Source organism: Rhynchophorus ferrugineus, unplaced genomic scaffold (assembly GCF_030347505.1).
Source record: "Rhynchophorus ferrugineus isolate W39M unplaced genomic scaffold, kcgeb_rfMv2 rfM10, whole genome shotgun sequence".
NCBI classification, from domain to species: Eukaryota; Metazoa; Arthropoda; class Insecta; order Coleoptera; family Curculionidae; genus Rhynchophorus; species Rhynchophorus ferrugineus.
In genome coordinates this window covers 28,136,544-28,157,349 of record NW_027472589.1, presented here as the reverse complement: position 1 = coordinate 28,157,349, position 20,806 = coordinate 28,136,544, and the positions used below count along the sequence as shown (strand labels likewise).

General features: G+C 29.8%; 2 protein-coding genes across 12 annotated transcripts in view; both read left to right on the top strand.

Moving 5' to 3' along the window:
* The window catches only part of Sesn (Sestrin), a 273,577-nt gene extending 264,552 nt beyond the window's left edge, over window positions 1-9,025 (top strand). The window contains exons 5-11 of the mRNA XM_076416340.1: window positions 264-434; window positions 1,207-1,389; window positions 3,426-3,651; window positions 3,916-4,070; window positions 4,131-4,315; window positions 5,407-5,701; window positions 7,284-9,025. Of these exons, the coding sequence (XP_076272455.1) occupies window positions 264-434; window positions 1,207-1,389; window positions 3,426-3,651; window positions 3,916-4,070; window positions 4,131-4,315; window positions 5,407-5,701; window positions 7,284-7,376 (1,308 nt within the window). The 3' untranslated portion in view covers window positions 7,377-9,025. The remainder of the gene's footprint in view (window positions 1-263; window positions 435-1,206; window positions 1,390-3,425; window positions 3,652-3,915; window positions 4,071-4,130; window positions 4,316-5,406; window positions 5,702-7,283) is intronic.
* A 1,373-nt stretch (window positions 9,026-10,398) lies between these two features.
* Window positions 10,399-19,608, top strand: LOC143203977 (uncharacterized). Of its 11 annotated transcripts, XM_076416345.1 has the most exons (7): window positions 11,583-11,688; window positions 12,541-12,657; window positions 14,682-14,761; window positions 17,849-17,928; window positions 18,244-18,303; window positions 19,311-19,370; window positions 19,435-19,608. In XM_076416345.1, exons 4-7 carry the CDS (start codon window positions 17,860-17,862, stop codon window positions 19,501-19,503), a joined length of 258 nt encoding a protein of 85 aa, XP_076272460.1. In that variant the 5' UTR covers window positions 11,583-11,688; window positions 12,541-12,657; window positions 14,682-14,761; window positions 17,849-17,859; the 3' UTR covers window positions 19,504-19,608. The 11 variants fall into 11 exon arrangements, 10 of the variants coding, with proteins under 10 accessions (XP_076272458.1, XP_076272459.1, XP_076272460.1 ...); XM_076416346.1 differs by lacking the exons at window positions 11,583-11,688; window positions 12,541-12,657; window positions 17,849-17,928 and adding exons at window positions 16,480-16,559; window positions 16,942-17,021 and having other exon boundaries at window positions 14,680-14,761; XM_076416351.1 differs by lacking the exons at window positions 11,583-11,688; window positions 12,541-12,657; window positions 14,682-14,761 and adding exons at window positions 16,555-16,572; window positions 16,942-17,021.
* The last annotated feature ends 1,198 nt before the right edge of the window (window positions 19,609-20,806 follow it).

Below are 20,806 nucleotides of genomic sequence, written 5' to 3'. Positions count from 1 at the left end.
GAATCAATCTGTAACAGAACTTTTCTGACTCACGGATCGATCTGCATCAGTGATTTTAATTCATAACTGTGACCAAGCAGTCCTCGATAAAAGAAATAAAATATTTTAATTGTTCGACTTTAGAACACGTTTATTAATTATAATACATATAGATGCAAATGAACCGAGACCGGCAGAATTATTTCTGTTTTGATATTTTCTAAATTAATATGTTTGTCATATTAATACGAATTCTAATGGTTTTTTCTTGTTTCTTTTTACAGACGCATACATTATTCGTGGATGCCTTTCTACAGAATAATAGGCTCGATCATGTGTCCCAAGTTATGGGATACCATCCCTTGTACCTGGAGCAGTTCCTGAAAACACAAGACTACATCTTGCGCGGTGACGGCCCATTGCCATTCGTATATAGACATTTTATTGCCATAATAGTAAGTATCATAGCAGGCTACGTCCATTAAAATTCGCACCGAACTGAGCGTCTAATTTAATTGGTATCGCGACCTCTTAATCGAGGCGTACGATCTCTCCAAACAAGCCACTGGCTAATGTTTCTGGTGTCGTGAACTCGCTAAATAAACAGTAACCCGTATCACAGTTAATATATTTGTCTTCTGGCCTTTTTTCTTGGAGAACGAAACAATAACAATAATTATGAAGACCCTCGCAATATCAAACAACAAATAAATTGTTTTAGATTAGAATATAATTAGTAAATTCTTATTACTGCTAATACTGTAAGAAGGTTACTTTGATATTCCTGTTGAAACAAAAACATCGATTCTTTTCTTTCATATGTTGTTACATAATACAATAAATTATCTTAAATATTAATATTGTTAGAGTTTTGTAAATGTTCACTGATGCTTTTCACTTTATTCACTTTTTTTGTCCTAAATACATAGTTAATGCCTAGGGGAGGTAGTATGATTCTACAAATTAATATTATAATCCTTATATCAAAGGATTAAACAAGCATATACAGACAAACTTTTAATGATATAGATTTACGCATATAGAAATTTCGATATCCACTAGTTTATTTAATAAATCAATGAAATGTAGATGCAGATTCTCAACTGTTTACTTGTTCATAACTTGCCATGATATTAGTTAAAATTGTGACAAAAAATTAAAACTAAAAATTATTTTTAGTCATCGAATAAAGTAAATTAAATGAATTAAATTCTTATTTTCTTACAGGCGGCAGGTCGACACCAATGCAGTTACCTGATAGCATTACAAAAGCAAGAATTCCTGCTACAGGGCGGAGAACAGAATTGGTTGCGAGGTCTCGAGCATGTGCCGGAGAAACTGCGAAAGCTCTACGATATCAATAAAATTCTGGCCCATCGACCATGGCTACTCAACGTTTCTCATATTGAGGTAAGTTCGAGTACCTAGCATCAATTTCTATGAGCATTAACTTTTAATTCCATATATAATAATGTTACATAATTGCCATCGTTATGCAACTCTCCATACCGCAAGAATAATTCGTTATTTCGTTAAAGAACAACATTAATAGGTATATATAGTTCTAATTTACATGTATGCTATAGTTTTCTAATTATTCAATAAATTACGCCATTGACAAAAACAAACCAACCAATAAAAAACGGAATGTTTTTTCACTCTATGAAACAAGCCTTCCATCTAACATAAACAATATTGTCATGATAAAAATAGAAATTATTGTGTTATTTTAAGTTAATAATGTCATATAAAGCAAAAAATTGAATTAAGAATGTATTCTTTTAGCCAATTAAAATTTATCGAAAACAAAAGTACATTGAAAATTTAGATTTGGTATCATGGTGATGTCTAAATCTTTTAATTTATTGACAGATAAAAATTGCAACCTATTTCTTTTTCCGTAAGTACGTATTGTTTAATTATGTGTTGTTAGCTGGTTATATCCTTAGCATACTCTGCACTTATATGGCACTTACCAAAATATGTTGCCTTAAGTTTTTTAACTGTTCAGAAGACACATTCGCGCTCCTGGTACAATCTCCTGAATTTTAGAAGAATTAAATATTCAAAAAGTTTGGTATTTATATTTAATGGATTATATTATTTTATATATCATTCCCGCGTGCATATTAACATAATATCATAAAATGTTCACTCAAAGTCTGTAAAAACATAAATATATCCCTAAACAAATATTATTCAGAATTACAACAAAATATTTATATTGGGTAAGGTACATAATTGCAATATTTGATTATTTCGTAATTGATAATAAAATTGTTTCCTCAACCAATGATTGTATTAGATTCTGATAGCTGTATTTCGTAATATATTAATGTAAACTATAATAATATAAAATATTTTACATAGTATATTGTAGGTTGCATATTCATTAAATGATATAAAATATTTAACAGGTGGCGTTGATATATGCCACAATAAAAAAACTAATATTTAATTTTATGAAATCCAACATACACATTTTAAAAAAATATTCTGTCACATTTAATTGTATATTGTCCTGAAATTGATCCATAGTTAAAACGTATGAATCTGTCATTAACATTGATCATTTTATGTAATACGTTATACGTTTCTAAAATAAATATTGTTCGACCATATAATTAAATTTACAAGACGCCGTTCTAAAATTAACGTTACAATCAATGATATTAAAAATATTGGTTGATTCAATATATCCCAGCTGTCGTATTTGATGTCAGTGACAAAGAACGCCTAAAACAGCAAAAAAAATTGAAGACAACGAATCATTGGACGTAAATAATACATAACATTTCCCTTTCACTCATTATCGGTCATTGTCATTTGTCAAAGTCATTGACTTAAACTGTGATTTATTTTATTGCACTGCGTGTTATATTATTTGATACCTTGTGCATATATACGGATTTCATAGTTGTGTAAACTAGAAACTTAGGCAGCGAATAATGTGACGAATATTTAACAAAAATAAAACCGTAAATGTGTTAGAATCTCTGTTATAACATGCGTGTGTAGTTTGCGACCACAACCGGTAACTATGTCCGATGGAAAATTTTTGCCTCGCCTTATTACCGTTACTACCTGTTTTGAAACGTTGACAGCATAAAAACGACCGAATAACGAAGCGAACAGCATTTTATGTAGATTAACGAAAAAAACTTATTACCGATTATGTAACCTGCGAAAATTAGCGGGTTGCATAACATCGGGGCATACCCTTGAAAAGACAATAATAATCGCCGGCCGATTTGGCAATGCATTATTCAAATCTTGATGGGTTAGTATTTTTGCAATCGTTCTCATAGCAACCAATGACATGTTTTTTTACGAAAAAATTACCATAGATTTTCAATTGAAACGCGTCTTTAAGACACACCACTTAAATATTCAAACACTAATATCGGTGACAATGAATCAGTAAGACCATATCTGTTTTGTTATAGAAACTGACCAAATGCGGCAAAGATTCGTGGTCTTTAGCCGAAGTGGTGCACGCCATCGTAATATTGGCCCATTTCCACAGTCTGTGTTCGTTTGTCTTTTCCTGTGGCGTAAATCAGGAACTGGACCAGGCAGGAGGCTATGAGTACCCCTGTAACAACTCCCAAGAGGCAGCAGATAATAAACAGCACGAGTCACCAAGAAGAACGCCCGCATTGGTTCATCAAGGTAATTACAAGTTACATTACACAAGTTCCAGGCCTTTATTTCTTTATTTTCTACTGGTCTCAAACGTCCAGTTGTCCTCTAAGTACTTTAATGATCTTTTCTTACAACGAGTTATTCAAAATAGGATTAAACTTGTGCATTCATCTTCCCCTTATGATCCCCTTAAGCCAAATTTCTTCCTCCTGGTCATTATTTTAAAAAAAGCCACTAGTCACTAGGGGTTTGATGAGGTATATAATATCTTATAATTATTATCAATTATAGCACAAAACCGCTACGAGGTAGTGGGAGCTTGTCCACCATCGCCCACAGAACCAGAAGTAGCCATTAGTACGTTGATGCAACGCATGAAAACTTTATCAGAACAAACCGAAGAATGTACCCCTGTAGAACTGGCCAAACGTTTCGAAAATATCGAGGTAAGTATCAGGAATCTAAAGCCATATATACAATACATCAAAATGTTTTAACATCAACAGGCACAATCAGCGGAATTGGTAGTTGTTGGTCTTGAACCCGCCGAGACGCCAGCAGATATCAGCTATTTCATCGAAGATCTTAGTTTCCAATATCAGGACTTCGCCAAGCGAGTGGAGAACAACATCCGCACTTTCCGGGTGCAGGATTATTCGTGGAATGACCATGGTTATTCTACAGTAAACAGGTATCTATCCACTTATGTTATCATTCATTCCTTTTGAAATAATACCAAACGAAAACCACATGTTTCCAAGAAAAGATCAATTCGAAATTTAGACCCATTATTTAGAAATGAACCACTTACTACAATATTAAAAGTATGTATTGAGAAGAAAATTTGATAGATCATATGGAGAAAAAAATGAATAATAGAAGCTGGAAGGAACCAGAAGAGTGAACAAGACTAAGACCAGCAAAGAGATAGAAGGAGAATTTGAGGAGAAAAATTAAAGCAATAAAAATGTACTAGCGAATGGCGTTCCTTGAAAAATATATCCATAAAGCAAGAAATGTTTCATCAATGGAAAAATACATTAATGTACCCTACTCGAGTGAAAAAGCCAAAGAGTTAGTAAGAATCTTCAGAAATTGATTAAACCACTACTATAGCGTCTTAGTATCAAAGTCGGCTCAAAGGTTCAAAGTCAAAGTGATGATTAAAACCTAGACCTCGACATCTTGTTTGTTGACTTTTTGCAGGATTATGACTCGATAAAAAGGAACAAACTCTATCCAGCGATAGGAAAGCTGAGAATCCCAGGAAATCCTATCAGTCTAATAAAAATTATTTCAGCAAAGGTCTGGATTAAAATAGTGGCTGAAAAAATAATCCCCAACACTTTCAGATGTGAGATTAAAGTTAAATTCTATATTCAACATAGTAAAAGAGTGCTCGTAGAATGAGATGGACGAAAGAGGACAAGAAGGTCTTAGAAGAGATGGTTAAATGCTAAAAATGTTAACATTATTGAAAAATAGCTGGCCGATAATAAGTATGTGTATTTGTTGTTTACTATCAATGAATTCAAAACGCATTGTTTTGTACCCTGTTGTTAGTTGAGTTTAATGCCAATTTGTTCAATTGTTTAACTATATTCATGGGATTTAAAAGTTTCCTTATAGTTATTTCGTTACTGTTTAACATAAGGACACTTTCTAAAGAGAAGAACATCATTTTATTTAATTATCAGGATAAACTTTATTAACATGAGACATGTTCTAACATTTCATTAATACAAATAAGGCTTGATTTGATAATAAAAGTATCTCTTTCAGACTGTACAACGACGTCGGTACCTTGTTGGACAGCAAGTTCCAGACTGCCTACAATCTTACTTATTACACAATGGGCGGTAGTACTGACGTGGACACGTCCAGATTTAGAAGAGCCATTTGGAACTATATCCAAGCACTGCTGGGTATCCGTCACGACGATTACGATTATGGGGAGATCAACGCCCTCGTGGAAAAGTCGCTGAAAACGTTCATCAAAAGCGCATGTTGTTATCCAGAAAGAGTTACCAAAAAGGAGTATGACAAAGTCATGAGAGAGTTCCAACACAGTGAAAAGGTGAGTGTAATAACAACTTGATACACAGGTTTGATTTCAATTGAGCGTTTAAAAAATTATACATTCTTTATTTTTTCATCAAAATGGTATCGTTCTCAAACTGTAATTGTTTTCCGAATTAATTTTGCATTCACGCGTTCATCATGCTATTTAGAGCGCATCCACCATTTTACTGAAGCGCATCCACCATTTCACAATATAACTCAATAAAAACTGTAAAATGCAACTGCAAAATTGTAAAATAAGAAATAATGTTTTATTTCTTTAAGTTTTCAACACATTAATTATATTTGACCGGAATTATAATATATTTTTTATGTAAATAAATTAATATATTTTGCAGCTATTAGAGATTTCTTCAATAGCTTTACATTAAAATTTATAATGTTTAATATTATTCCATAAGATGAGTATTATACTATGCCTTAGTAAATTAACAAATAACTTATGTATATAATACATCATTATTGTAAAGCTTTATATTATTTGATTATTATTTGATGCTATACCATGATTTTGCATATAAAATCTTACTTTGAATCATTTACCGCTGACTACTTACATTACTCATAGCCAATAAATTTAGTACCTAAGCCTCTCTAGGCTTGTTTTTTTTTCTAAATTAAATACCACTTTCATGGTTATATATAATTCTGTAAAGAAGATAGAGGCAAATCTCATAGTGCACATAGTTTTGTTCTATGATGCAACATTATTCTTATATTATTAAATTAGATTATAAGTGTTTCTCCACCATTTTTTGATTTTCTAATCCATTAGACTTTTATGTATTATCAGTTTCTTTCGAAAATATTCTTTTGAAGTTGGAAATGCGGCATAGTTTCTTTGCTTATACTTTAATCTGAATTAAATTCAGCTACTTGTTCTATTATATAGAAAAAATAGTGTTTTCTTTATTTGTTAGATGTTATAGTCCTTCCAATAAAACAGCCAATGCACGTCATCAAAATTTATAATGCAACTTTACCGCACCAAGTTTTAAGTTTTCATTTATTTCGACCTCCAGAAGAAAATACTAATGTAAATAAAATAATGAAACAACGTTATAAAATATAATTTATTTTAACATTAAAGAACATCTAATGCATATATTGTCGAAGGACTTAAACTACACTTAATTAAACAGCAACAATAGTGTATATTTTGGAGTTATGCTATTATATTTACATTGACATATGACAACAGTGTCGACCAGTACCAACACAAATTAAATATTATAAATCGATTTGGTTACATATTCGGACGCATGAGACTTCATTCTGTCTCTTTTTAACTGAAGTAATGCTAATTAGTAAAATGAGAAACAAAAATGGTCCAAGTTTTAAAAGGGATTTTACATTTTTATAAACCGAATTTGGCAATACGTTCGACGGCGTTGTTTTTTCTATGTTGATAACGAGCATTGGCTGTTTTATTGGAAGGAATGTAGTTGTGGTAATGATTGATATATTAATATTATACTTAATTAGTTAATTATTATTGCTTCTGGTTATTAAACACGATGAATTAATTGAGCAGAGGTCGCCGATTTGTTATCTAATGCTATTGTTTCTTTTTTCAGGTGCATGTGAACCTGATGGTGTTGGAGTCGAGAATGCAGGCGGAACTTCTTTACGCGTTGCGCACCGTCAGTAGCTACATGACGAATTTCTAATAGAAGAAAATCGTTACAAATAACGTATATATTTTTATATGTTTTTTATTCAAATTTGTTTCATTTAAATATTTATCTTTCTTTTCTAATGGGCGAAGGCTTTGCCATAGTCGTAAGAATATTTTTAAAGATAAGTCGTCAAAATCAAATTGAATAGGCAGTGTGTTCGAACAGTCCCCGTAAAATTACCACGTTTGTTTCCAAATGAGCCATACGAATGCACTGTTTATGATTTTAGTTTATAGAGAAGAAAAAATTATATTGAATTGCGAAGCAATTGAAATATTTTTTATGCGAGATATATATTTAGTAGAGGAAAAAAGAAGGGGGTTGACCGTTTTACTTTGAATTCACTTGTCGAAAGGAGATATATATATATGTAGGAATAGCTCGATCAATCTACAGGACAACTACCTTGTACATACTTATTATTATTATTCTATTAACCGTTTTTATTGTAATCGAGCATGTCTGAAGAAATAATGATCTGTATAAATCTATAAATGTTGACCACAGGAAACGAGAACCCATTTTTCGAACACAAGGCTGAACGAGAATATCGACAGAATTTTTCGCCATTCTTACTCGTTGTTGTTTTCCTTTCTGTATTTTTTCGTTTGTTTTTTTTTCAGTAATGTATAAGTTTACGAGAAAAAAAGTACAAAATTCTTCACGGGACCTATAGTACGTGGGTCCGGGCGTTCGCGTTTCTCCGGTCGCCGCCGTACCCGATTCGAATATTTGATCTCAGTCTCTTCCTATCCGATTCGAATCCGCGGGCGATCTCCGGCAGCTGGCAGCGCAACTGTATCAAACGTCACAATCTGAGCGCGGGTTTGCATGATCGATGCAAATTTTAATGTTTCTATCGATGTTGGACGGATTTTATTGTAGAGGTAGCTATCGGTGTTTTCTAAAATTGACTCAAGACGTTGTTTAATAATCGCCGCGGCCAGACGAGCGGAGATCGGTCGCGATGGAGCGTTTCTCGCGCGGGGGCTCTTCCAGCGATACCTGGAAGGAGTCACGGCCGCGAAGTCGACCGGAGAAACGTCGAGTTTTCGTTCAATTTCCGGATTGATCCCCATCGCGTTGCGTTCACAGGGCCAGAACTCGAACCAGCCAAAAAAAAAAACATAACGTTCATTCAATTCTATTTTCATTGTAAACAAACCTATACGCATCCCGCCCTGCGAACAGTTTGTTGTTGCTTCACACCTTGACTGTGATCATGTGGCAATCCCGGCACGAGTTGCAAACGGATATGTGAAAAAAAAATGAAAACGAAAGTGATACCAACATAGATATATTTTAAGCGAGACAGAGAGAGAGTGATATAGTGAGAGCGTCGTTATATTGGGGGGGTGGGGGTTGAAGGGAGGGGGGAGATGAAGCGATCCGATCGTCTTCTTGTGATATTTATAATAAATGTGATGTGTATAGTATAGGGTTTGTTTTATGCGCGCTGATCGAAGAGAACCGTTTAATAAAGGATAACCACTTAAAGATACTTATAGGATAGCGAGGAACGGACTAAGAGGTTTCGATGTTTTTAACTATTTAGACTGCTATTAAGATGGAGTTGTTGATTTCACCACACGCTGAATTTACAAAATGGATAAATGAATAAACCTAGTTTTTGAAAGTCACCACAGTGTTTTATTTATCGGTCGTGAGGGTTTTGTTGTATAATGTTGAATTGTTTATAAGCGAAAGGTTTGCCTTTCGTCATGTATTGTTCATAAATGTTTATAAAATAAAAAACTTTCGTTCATGAATTCATCGTGGTTTGATTCTTTTTGAAGGAACCTCCCTAACGGTTATATCCTAACAAAAATACTTTGTACTCATTCAAATGATTCTTAATTTTTTACAAAAATAATAGGTAACTTATTATACAGTGTCTTGTCACATGTATAACTGAATTCGTGACATTTTGAAGCCGCACCAAATTTCTGCCTTTTTTGTGATTGAAATTGATATTTGAATTGATCCATAAAATCAATATAATATAATATAATCAATCAGTAGATATACAAAAAAAATTAAATCTTAGTGGAACCATTACCATGTAATAAAAATATTGTATAAATGAAAAATACTGTCTTTTTACATTTTAGATGAAGATGATTTTAAAAATTGCCATCTATATCTACCGTCCTCAGTTCCTCATCATTCTAGTCGAGTTAAGCAACAAAATGTTGATTGCGATTCTCAGATTGTCATTAGGAACATAGAAATGTCGGGAGGTATATTGGGTTCCTACTCTGATGAGAAAAAATTTTGCGTTTTTAGTAATGGCGAAAAATCCATTAATTTCGGGGCTGAGAACGTAACCAAAATAATCTCCTCACGTTCGTATGCTCCTGATATAAGATCTAGCGTTAAGTTCACGACGATCTTCGAAAACAACGAATTTGAAAACTGAAATTCTCAGATTTTCATTAGGGGCATAGGAATACTGTGCAGGTATATCTTCCATTCCTACTAATTTTTGATTTTTTTAACGAAGGCCAACAGATTTTTTAACCACAGCTCCAAGCATTCGTATGCTCCTTATACAATATTTTATATTTCATTAAAATTTAACCTTTGGACGGCTGGCTATTTTTTTTTCGATAAAGGAAAGTTTGGAAAGACACTCTGATATGTTAAAAATATATATGAAGTCATTTATTTTGAAACAAAAAATATAAATATATTATATTATACATTTGAATTACTGTCTGGAAACTATACAAAAATAAATAAACTTTGTTTTAAATTTATCTAATGCTTCAGCAACATAAAACACGCTGAACTGTATGTTAAGTAGCCTGACTTTTAAGAAACGAAAGCATATTAGTAATAGTTTAATAATCCGGATAGTACAGCAACCGAATATGCTTCTGTGTATAATTTGCTTTCCTACACTTTTATCAAGTTATCCAAGATAAATTTAATTGAACCTTCTTCTACATGATTTAAAAGTCGCATTTCTGTCTATATTTCATACATATTCTCCGTTTTTTCAGGTAACTAAAAACCATTAAAATTTTCAAAAATATACGATACTTACAAAAAACTACATAACAGTAACAACCATCCGGTTTGAATAAAAGAATTTTAATTTGATTAACGTATGTTGATTAATAAACCATTTTGAAGCATGTACTCGTCAGGTAAATAATATACGATTTTATTTATTATTTATTATTAAATATTATAATATTAAATATACAAAAATATATTTAAAATTAAACATTTTACTTATATGTATCATCTAGTTCTTTAATACATTTTTGTGTATTTTCTGTTTTTTATCATATTCTTTTCTAAGATATTATTTCGAATTTGGCATACTATCTCAGTTTCTTAAGTATTCGGTTTCAAGTTTTTTTGGAATTAATTTCAGCTACTTGATCATTTACATATAAGTGGATCGTTTTCTTTATTTGTAAAATTATAATCAATAGATTAATATTTTTGGATATTGAACTTGATAAATTGTTATAAAATATAAACTTTGTTTTAAATTATTCTCATGTTCCAGCAATGTAATACACTTTGAACTGTCTATTAAATAGCCTAACGTTAATAAGTAATGAAAATGTTTGATCTAACAAATTTTCTTGATAGTAAAGCAACCAAATATGCTTCCCTCCATAATTTGAATTCCTACACTTTTATCAAATAATCCAAGATACATTTCAGTGTACATTTTTTATATAATTTTAAAATTCTATTCCTAGCTATACTTCATATATATTATCGTTCTTTTTTTCAGGTGACTTAAAAATATAATAATTTAGTCAGAAATGTATGATATTTACAAAAAACTACATAGCAGTGATAAACAAAACAGGTTCCAATACAACAATTTTATTTTGACTAATATATATAGAACCATTGTGAACTCCGCAGGTAAATAATACTTATATATTATTTAGTGTTTATAATTAAATATAAAATATTACACATACGAAAATATATTTATAATTAAACATTTTACTTTTATAACTTACTAACTATTACTTTATTTGTTTGTCGTGTAAAAATAATTTAGTTTTTTATTTATATTATATTTCTATAGTTTTTTTGTTTTACCAAGAAATCAGTATATTGGTAGAACCATTTTTATTTTCAACTACTGTTGACTGCTTAAACATTTTTTCTTCTAAAATAATTCAACACCATAAAAAATTCATTATAATTAATTTGTTCAAGCATAAGAACTGTAATCCTATAGTTTTCTGGACTAAGTAGTATACAATTAAGAAAATGTATTGTAATTATTTGGCAATCCGTTGGGTGACTTCAGAATTACGAATTGGTAAGTATATACAACTTAGTTAATAATGCAATATAGGAATGGCAAAAAAATATGGATATATCCATATGTCGATATTTTGATTACCCGATATTTTTTGATATATTTGCAAAAAAATTAAATATATTTCTTAAACATTATAAAACACCCTTTAATTATTTTTGATAAAACTTTTGAATTGGTACTAAATATTAAGGGTTTATTAAAAAATATTGTATTTAATTAATTAGAGAATATCGATAGTTTTTAGTACATATATAAATATTTGCCATATCAATTCCATTCAAGTAATTAAGCCATAGGCCTAGTTCAGATAATGTTAATCATTAAAAAGGATATTTTTAAAAAACATAATAAGAAATTACTTTTATTACCAGTTGATAAAATTATATTGATTCCAAAATAGCGAAGGCACTTTAACTTTAATAATTTAAATTATTTCTTATATTTATTTATATTTAATTTATAATTTTTCTAAAGGATTGTAGGCTTAGTGGGCTTATCTATGTAGAGTTTGCAGTCTGAAATATTAGTGTGTATATTAGCAGGGATCTATATCTTTATATTAGTTCATTTGTCTTCTGTATATTAGCCTCTCATAACGTAAGGCAATATTAAATTTTTATTTATGTTTTTTTCATAGGTTCTTTTTCTTTTGTCTTGTTACAAAATCAAGGAATACTCTCACAGTATTGTGGATAATTTCAATAATGTGTTCATCTGTCATCTGTAGTAAATGTACAAATATTGCATCTATAAAATCTAAAATAATATATTTGCTTTGATAGATTCTTTAAGAATCCATAAAAAATACATAAAAAACAGCTTGTATAGTTTTTCTCTCTGGTTTTCTAGGAGTGACAAACGTTAATCGAAGTTTGATTAATGCAATAAATACTCTGAAAAGTATTGAGGTATGGTGAAGTTCAAACTTAAGGTATGGCGATTATGCTGCAGGCTTTAAGTTATAAGGTGAGTTAAATATTTGTGTATCGTTCATCACTTATTCTGAAATACAAGATTCATTTTATGTAGGAGCTTACACATGTCTTCTTGACATTCTCTTTTAAAAATAAACTATCAATGTTATATGGCGAAGGCGCGATAACTATTAGGTTGGGGGCGAAATAATTTCGCTTCATATTTTTCAAATGGAATTCCGCTACTTTTCTGACAAAAAACCACTATTTCTTCGCTGTAAAAATTATGTTCTTGTTGTGAGCGAATATATGAGACAAGTCTCTTTTGAGATCCGGCTTTACATCGTTAAGAAACTTTTGCAAAGACGGGAACACATTATAGTCGGACCTGGCATATTGGTAATATTTGAACAGACAGAAATATTGAAGAAATCATGGTCATTCAAGTGGAGAATTAGAGAGTCATATGAACATTACCTAAGAGATGGGATTTGAGGTTAAATAGCTCATAGCACCACTCTTACGTAAAAATTATATGCCCTTTAAGCTACTAAGACTTTCAAGGGGGCTCTATCTTCACTAGTAAACCGTTTTATGCAAAGAAGTAAGAGGTGTGGTGGTGTTAGTGACGTTAAAAATACTAATTACTAAAACTAAAAATACTATTTGTTGATATACTAATTTATTTTAAAAACACAAAGTATTTATTCTGCGATAATCACTTTGTGTATAAATATCACTGTTGTTAGAGTCATATAACTTCACTGAATTAAATAAAATGGTTTTACTCTATTTAGTCTTCTGTCTAAGCTATCATTATCTAGGAGCTGGAGAACCTCAAATTTGATATGCTGTTGAGGTGTTCTCCATCAGGTCCCAATGCAGATTGTCGTTTCGAATGTAACGTGGAGCATCAACAACATCTCGCAGTACTTGTTTTGGAATCTTTGTATGATGTTTTTATTGCTTTGGCTGGTACAACTACAGAGTTGAACACCATATATCCAAACTGATTTCAAGACTTGCTGATAAAGCAAAAGCTGTATACTCCCAAAACTAAATATTTACCCAAAAACCATAAGAATTCTTGATATTTTTTTTAACATGTAGCTTCTTAATCTTATGCTTTAAACACTCTTACTAAACTTTATCGAAACCTTGGCCAACATCTAAAAATTTTGCATCTAAAATACAAGCATAATTTCTTTTTCTTCTTTAACACTTTTAATAGTTTGTTGTGTACAAATATACACATATATGTTCAATACGTTATTACTGATTGAATATTTTTTTATTGTTTAATTATTACATTGTCACTAGTCGTTTCCGACTAACCCACAATTTGTTCTTATGATAACCCAAATCTAGGTATATACCAAAGAGGACCCATCGGCCCTATCTCAGTCTCTGGTGAAATAATGTATGTATACATGTCACTGCTGTATTTTTTATTATATTCACCTCACTATACAACATTACACAAGATCAGATAGTTTGATTCTTTTGAGTATGTGTCGTCCGGTATCCAAAAGCTGTAATACTCCAATATTCCCATGAGAATGGAGTCTTTCCTCATACCCCCTTGCATTTCACTTGATTTCTTGACCGATTGTGGGTATCTGAAGGTCTCGATGTAGGTTATCAGTCCTATAGTATTTGGGTGCACCCACAATATCCCTCAGGACTTTATTCTGAAAAATTTGAATTTTATTTATGTTACTCTTTGCACAACATCCTCATAATTGAACTCCATATGTCCATATAAGTTTCAGTATTTGCTTATATAACAGTAATTTATTACGTACTGATAATTGTGATTTTCTTCTAAATAGCCAGTACATTTTCCTATATTTCAATTTTCCTTAAATTTAGTGATTTTGTATTTTTAAAATATGGAGTGACAAAATGGTGAAGGTGGTTTTAATTAAATTTTAAATATTTTTATATTTTGTCTGCTAATAATTACTATTTTTTTAAATATATTAATTGCTGTAATATATAGAAATGTTTATATGTCTGTTAATGTATATGTATTTAGATATAAGTAATCAATTTTGATAAAATTTTATATTTTAGGTGACCGAGTGATGTGTACAAATATGTTTCATTCTGAGCTCACCACAAACTATTTATCTTCTAGAGAGCAAAGAGAGAAGGTATGAATTAGAAGTAAACCTTTTACTGTATAACATTGTGCATTTAGCATTGTTGCTACATGGAATGATAGTATTATAATGTTATTGGCGCATGTACGGTCTGTTTGTAGGCGAACTGCACATGCACAGATGTACTTTCATTAATTTTTATTTTCCAAGCTATAGTGTCCAATTATTTATATTGTCACTTGCCTGTTGTAATTTTCGTGTGGCTTCTTCACTATTGTCTCCAACAGCTATAATCGCAGTATTATCAGCAAATGTAGCCATCGTAATATTCGCCATTTGTGGCATATTACAAGTATAGAGGAGATAAAGCATTGATCCTAGTACACTTCATTGTGGTACACCTGCTTTAGCTTCTTTTATTGTAGAGTAAGCTTCTTCTTGTTTGACTCTAAACATTCTGGTTGTAATGTACGATTTTAATAGTTCGGTGTGTTGTTTTGGTAATATTTTTTGTAGTTTTTGAACAAGGCCTCCATACCTAACCTTATGAAAAGCTTGTGCCACATCTAAGAATATAGCTGAGCATACTCGTTTACTTTCGTAGGATTTTTCAATAACGTCAGTTATTCTGTGGACCTGGTCAATTGTTGAATGCCTGTTAATAAACCCAAACCGGTGTGTTGGTATTAGGTTTTTTCTTTCTATGAATCCATTGAATATAACACAATATTTAATACTATGGTAGTAATATTGTTAAAATATTTTATTAATTAAATGAATTAATTGATGTTCTAAATGTTCTCCAATAGATAGAGCAATATTTACAACCATCCTTTTAATAATGTCATTAAAACTTTATCTCCAACACACGATCCTCCCTCTATCTAATTATATATCAGTAATGTGTATACGCTCCTTATATCAAATTAATGAGGCTCTGATGAAGTAGTTTTCGCTCGATGATATGCTTACGTTAGATATGCTTAGTACAATTTTAATTTACAAATTAATTAATTACTACTGTTCTGTTTTACTTGCATTAATACACAAGCAAGTCGGGTACGGGATTAATATATCAGTGTGTATTTCCCTAGAAAAGCGAGATTGGGAATTGTGTATTAGTAAATTTTATCCATACATTTTTGACACGAAACAAATTTAATTTACTAATCATACAACACTGATGGGCTACAGCGTGAAGAAAATTTAGAATTTCGATTTCCAATCATTTTCATAATTTTTAATTTTTAAAAATCTCGCCACTAAATGCATCTCTTGTTTCGCTGAAGTGTTAGTGTTTGCGTCCAGTTTGAAAATTGTGACGAGTGTTGGCAATGAGGGGTTTATGTTAGGGTGATATTGGGTTAGCAGTATCGTTTGAGGCAAATCTTTCTTAAAATAACACTTTTCGAAGGAAATTAAATAATCTCAAATATTGCTACAAGTAATCAATGGAGAAATGTTATTGCTTGCTTTAATATTAGTTATTTTAAATATAACTAATATATTATACAGCTCAGAGTTTATTATAATGAATCATAGGAAATTAATTTTCCTTAAATTTAGTGATTTTTTTATTTTTTATGGCGTGACAAAATGGTGAAGGTATATGTTATTCAATTTTTAATATTTTTATATTTTTCTACTAATACAATATACTATTTTTTAAAATTTATTAATTGCTGTAATATATCGAAATGTTTTAATGTCTGTTAATGTATCTTGATTTTGATATAAATAATCAATTTTGATAAAATTTTTTGTTTTAGGTGACCGAGTGATGTGTACAAATATGTTTCATTCTGAGCTCACCACAAACCATTTATCTTCTAAAGAGCAAAGAGAGAAGGTATGAATTCGAGGTAAACTTTTTAATGTATAACATTGTGGCAAAAAATAATCAATGGAAAAATGTGTTACTTGTTTTAACAGTAGTTACTTTAAATATACTAATATATTCAACAGATCAGAATATATTATAATCAATCTTAATAAAAAATTAATATTTCTTAAATTTAGAGATTGCAATTCAATTTTTTAAAATATTGTTATGACAAAATGGCGAAGGCACTTTTATTAAATTTTTAATATATTCGTATTTTGTCTGCTAATAGAATATACTATTTTTTAAAATTTATTAATTGCTGTAATATATCGAAATGTTTTAATGTCTGTTAATGTATCTTGATTTTGATATAAATAATCAATTTTGATAAAATTTTTTGTTTTAGGTGACCGAGTGATGTGTACAAATATGTTTCATTCTGAGCTCACCACAAACCATTTATCTTCTAGAGAGCAAAGAGAGAAGGTATGAATTCGAGGTAAACTTTTTACTGTATAACATTGTGGCAAAAAATAATCAATGGAAAAATGTATTACTTGTTTTAACAGTAGTTACTTTAAATATACTAATATATTCAACAGATCAGAATATATTATAATCAATCTTAATAAAAAATTAATATTTCTTAAATTTAGAGATTACAATACAATTTTTTAACTTTTAGTGATGACAAAATGGCGAAGGCACTTTAATTAAATTTTTAATATATTCATATTTTGTCTGCTAATACAATATACTAATTTTTAAAATTTATTAATTGCTGTAATATATCGAAATGTTTTAATGTCTGTTAATATATCTTTATTTTGATATAAATAATCAATTTTGATAAAAAATTTTTGTTTTAGGTGACCGAGTGATGTGTACAGATATGTTTCATTCTGAGCTCACCACAAATTATTTATCTTCTAGAGAGCAAAGAGAGAAGGTATGAATTAGAGGTAAACTTTTTACTGTATAACATTGTGGCAAAAAATAATCAATGGAAAAATGTATTACTTGTTTTAACAGTAGTTACTTTAAATATACTAATATATTTAACAGCTCAGAAAATATTATAATCAATCTTAATAAAAAATTAATATATCTTACATTTAGAGATTGCAATTCAATTTTTTAAAATATGGTTATGACAAAATGGCGAAGGCACTTTAATTAAATTTTTAATATATTCATATTTTGTCTGCTAATACAATTATACTATTTTTTTAAATTTATTAATTGCTGTAATATATCGAAATGTTTTAATGTCTGTTAATGTATCTTGATTTTGATAAAATTTTATATTTTAGGTGACCGAGTGATGTGTACAAATATGTTTCATTCTGAGCTCACCACAAACCATTTATGTTCTAGAGAGCAAAGAGAGAAGGTATGGATTATTACATTTTTAATATATTCATATTTTGTCTGCTAATATCTGTCTGCTATACTAATTTTTCTTAATTTCTTAATTGAAGTGATATATAGGAATGTTTATATGTCTGGTGATATATCTTTATATTTTGTACAAAGGTGATGTGTATAAATATGTTTCGTTCTTAGCTCACCACCATTTAATCGGGAAATTTGGCTATCTTTAAATAGATATAAATTTGATTTGTAATTGAAAAAATTAGAGGTAGAGAAATATATAATATTTCTCATATTGTAGATAACTTTATTTTAAACTCCTAATATGTTACAGAAAACGGAAAACTGCAGATTATTGTTTAGTACAGCGCAAACAGCAAGAGATGGAGACACGGTAAAGATACTAAACTAAGTAAACAATATACTCATAGATGGCACATCTTATTTTCGAAAGTGGCTATTTCTGGTTGCCTATACTCGAAAAAATATTCATAATTTTAATTAATTTGTCAATAAATGAGAATTTTAATATTTTTTGTATTAAATATTATATCTATTATAGAAAATTATTTGAAGATAGTGAAATTTCCATCGCACACTTGCAATTTTCATTCCAAGAAATTTAATATCAAGTACACTTTAATGTTAATTGTTAATGTTAGTTGCATACATTTTTTCTGGTTTGTTCTGGTAAATTGAACTTTCCAATTAAAATTGGGCAGTTGACGATGAAATTTATTTACCCTATAACATCTTTTATTATTACACTATATACTGAATAATTTATAAATAATTGTGCTACATATAGAAGTAAGATATTTGGTAACTTAAAACTTGTTTAATAGAATTAGATAGTGAAGTTGCTATCTGGATATAGAATAGAATATACATACCAGAAACAGGAATTTTTCTATGGAAAAGGTAAAACTTTTAATAATTGCTAAACATTTAGGTTGTAGCCAAAATTTTTTTAAAGGAAATAAGAAATTTAAAAGCTGTCAAAGATGCAGTAATCAATAATAATTAGATATTAATCATAAAAAGCATGTAATACATTTTAATCTTCCATAAGTTTTGATTATACAGTGTTAAAAGTAGTTTTCGTTTTAGTTTAAGAGAAACCACTGATCTTAAGTCAACATTTTATATGATATAGTCCCCAGAGGCTATATTAATCTTTTATTGATCGAAGTGAAGCTGTGGTTAATTAATATAATATAACTAATTCATGTTATAAATTAATAGAATTATTTCCACTTAAATCATGTAAAGTGCCATATCAAGTTTCAAAATTTATTGGTTTTAATTATTATTTGCCCCCTTTGACCTAGGAAATATACAAGTTTAATTACATTCGTTTAATTTAGTCAAGTGTATTTCAATTGTTAATTTTGGCTTCAGGTACCTCATTGTTTCACATTTTGTTTAGAGCCAACACATCTCCCTCTTCAGAAAAATGATGTAAGTCTTGTGTCTCATATTTCCAATATAATAGTTTTTAAATATCGTTTTTCTTTTTTTCCAGGATCCTGAGGGTCACAGGATTTCGGGTGCGCGAGTGTTTACTGTTACGTTGCCTGTGGTGATCTTGTAACTTTTCCATTAGGATGGAAGATGGTACAAGAGCAGCTTTCTAGTGATATTTCAACACTACAATTTTAAAGGTTGAGAAAATATTAAAATATATATTAATGTGGTATTCACGTGTTTTACTATATTTTTAAATTTTTTTTATATAAATGCATTTCTAGAGAAAATGTTTAAGAAATAATAGCAATTAAAATGATGTGTTATATATAATAAATCCTTCTCAATATAAAACATATCAATGGAAATGCAGTTAAGTGTTGTATAGTATTATTTCGTAAAAAGTAGAAATAAAACTTTAAGTCTATATTGTTCAAATAATAATGTACACAATTTTTATTGATACAACATAAATTTAGGAAGCCTTAAATCTTTTTAAATTTTGAGTTTAATAACATATTACTTAACATTAATTTATACATTATTAAGACAGCCGAATTTTCCTACATTATGTATAATCCCTATTTTAATTATGTTATAAATGTATTGTATATATTGGCTGTGTATAATTATTGTAAATGTGTAACAATATTACAACAAATAACTGATGTAGAATGGTCATCGCTGTGTTTGTTTTTAATTATGACTTTATTAATTAAACATGTTTTTTTTAATATTTGCTTTTTATTCAAGTTCTCTACCTTAAAATTTAATGAGTACGTGGAGACATCTATACAGAACCTATTGAATTAAAAATGACATCTAACAGATGGAGCTGACCACGTTTCATTCCCGTTACAGAAACCTGTAATAGGTTTACACGAACTTCGCCAAGGCCACGATAGATGTCGCAGCAGTCGATTTATAGATCATCGAAACATATAGATTGAATAATTGCATTTCTCCAATTATTTTATTATAAAATAATCTGTATTAATAAAATGTTTATTTTATGCCAGACTTTTTTATTTTATGTAAGAGAGTTCTTAGAACGGAATCAAAATGTATGTATGGTATTGGCTTTTTTTTCGTTAAATTTTACAAACGAAATGTTCGAAATTCTGTTATTTTCATTAGGAATATAGAAGTTTGAAGAGGCCTTTAGTTTCCCACTCCGGGTTAGTAGGACTTTTTGATAAGGGTAATAAATTAATTAAAAAATTTGTCCTTGTCTCTGAAAACGTAAACAAAATTCGCATTCGTATGTTCCTGATACAGAATATTTTTCGTCTAAAATTTTTGGATGACATGAAAAATATTTGTTGAAATTCTTAAATTTTCATTAGGAACATAGAAGTTTCGAGGAGGTATCTGACATTAATGTTCCGGATAGACAGAATTTTTTTTGTGATGGTAATTTTAAAATTAAC

Coding starts and splice junctions, on each gene's coding strand:
- LOC143203977 (XM_076416343.1), top strand. CDS start 11,174: ATGTATGATATTTACAAAAAACTACATAGCAGTGATAAACAAAACAGG. Junction 11,280..14,681: donor AACCATTGTGAACTCCGCAG/GTAAATAATACT, acceptor TTTATATTTTAG/GTGACCGAGTGATGTGTACA. Junction 14,762..19,310: donor CTAGAGAGCAAAGAGAGAAG/GTATGAATTAGA, acceptor TTTTGGCTTCAG/GTACCTCATTGTTTCACATT.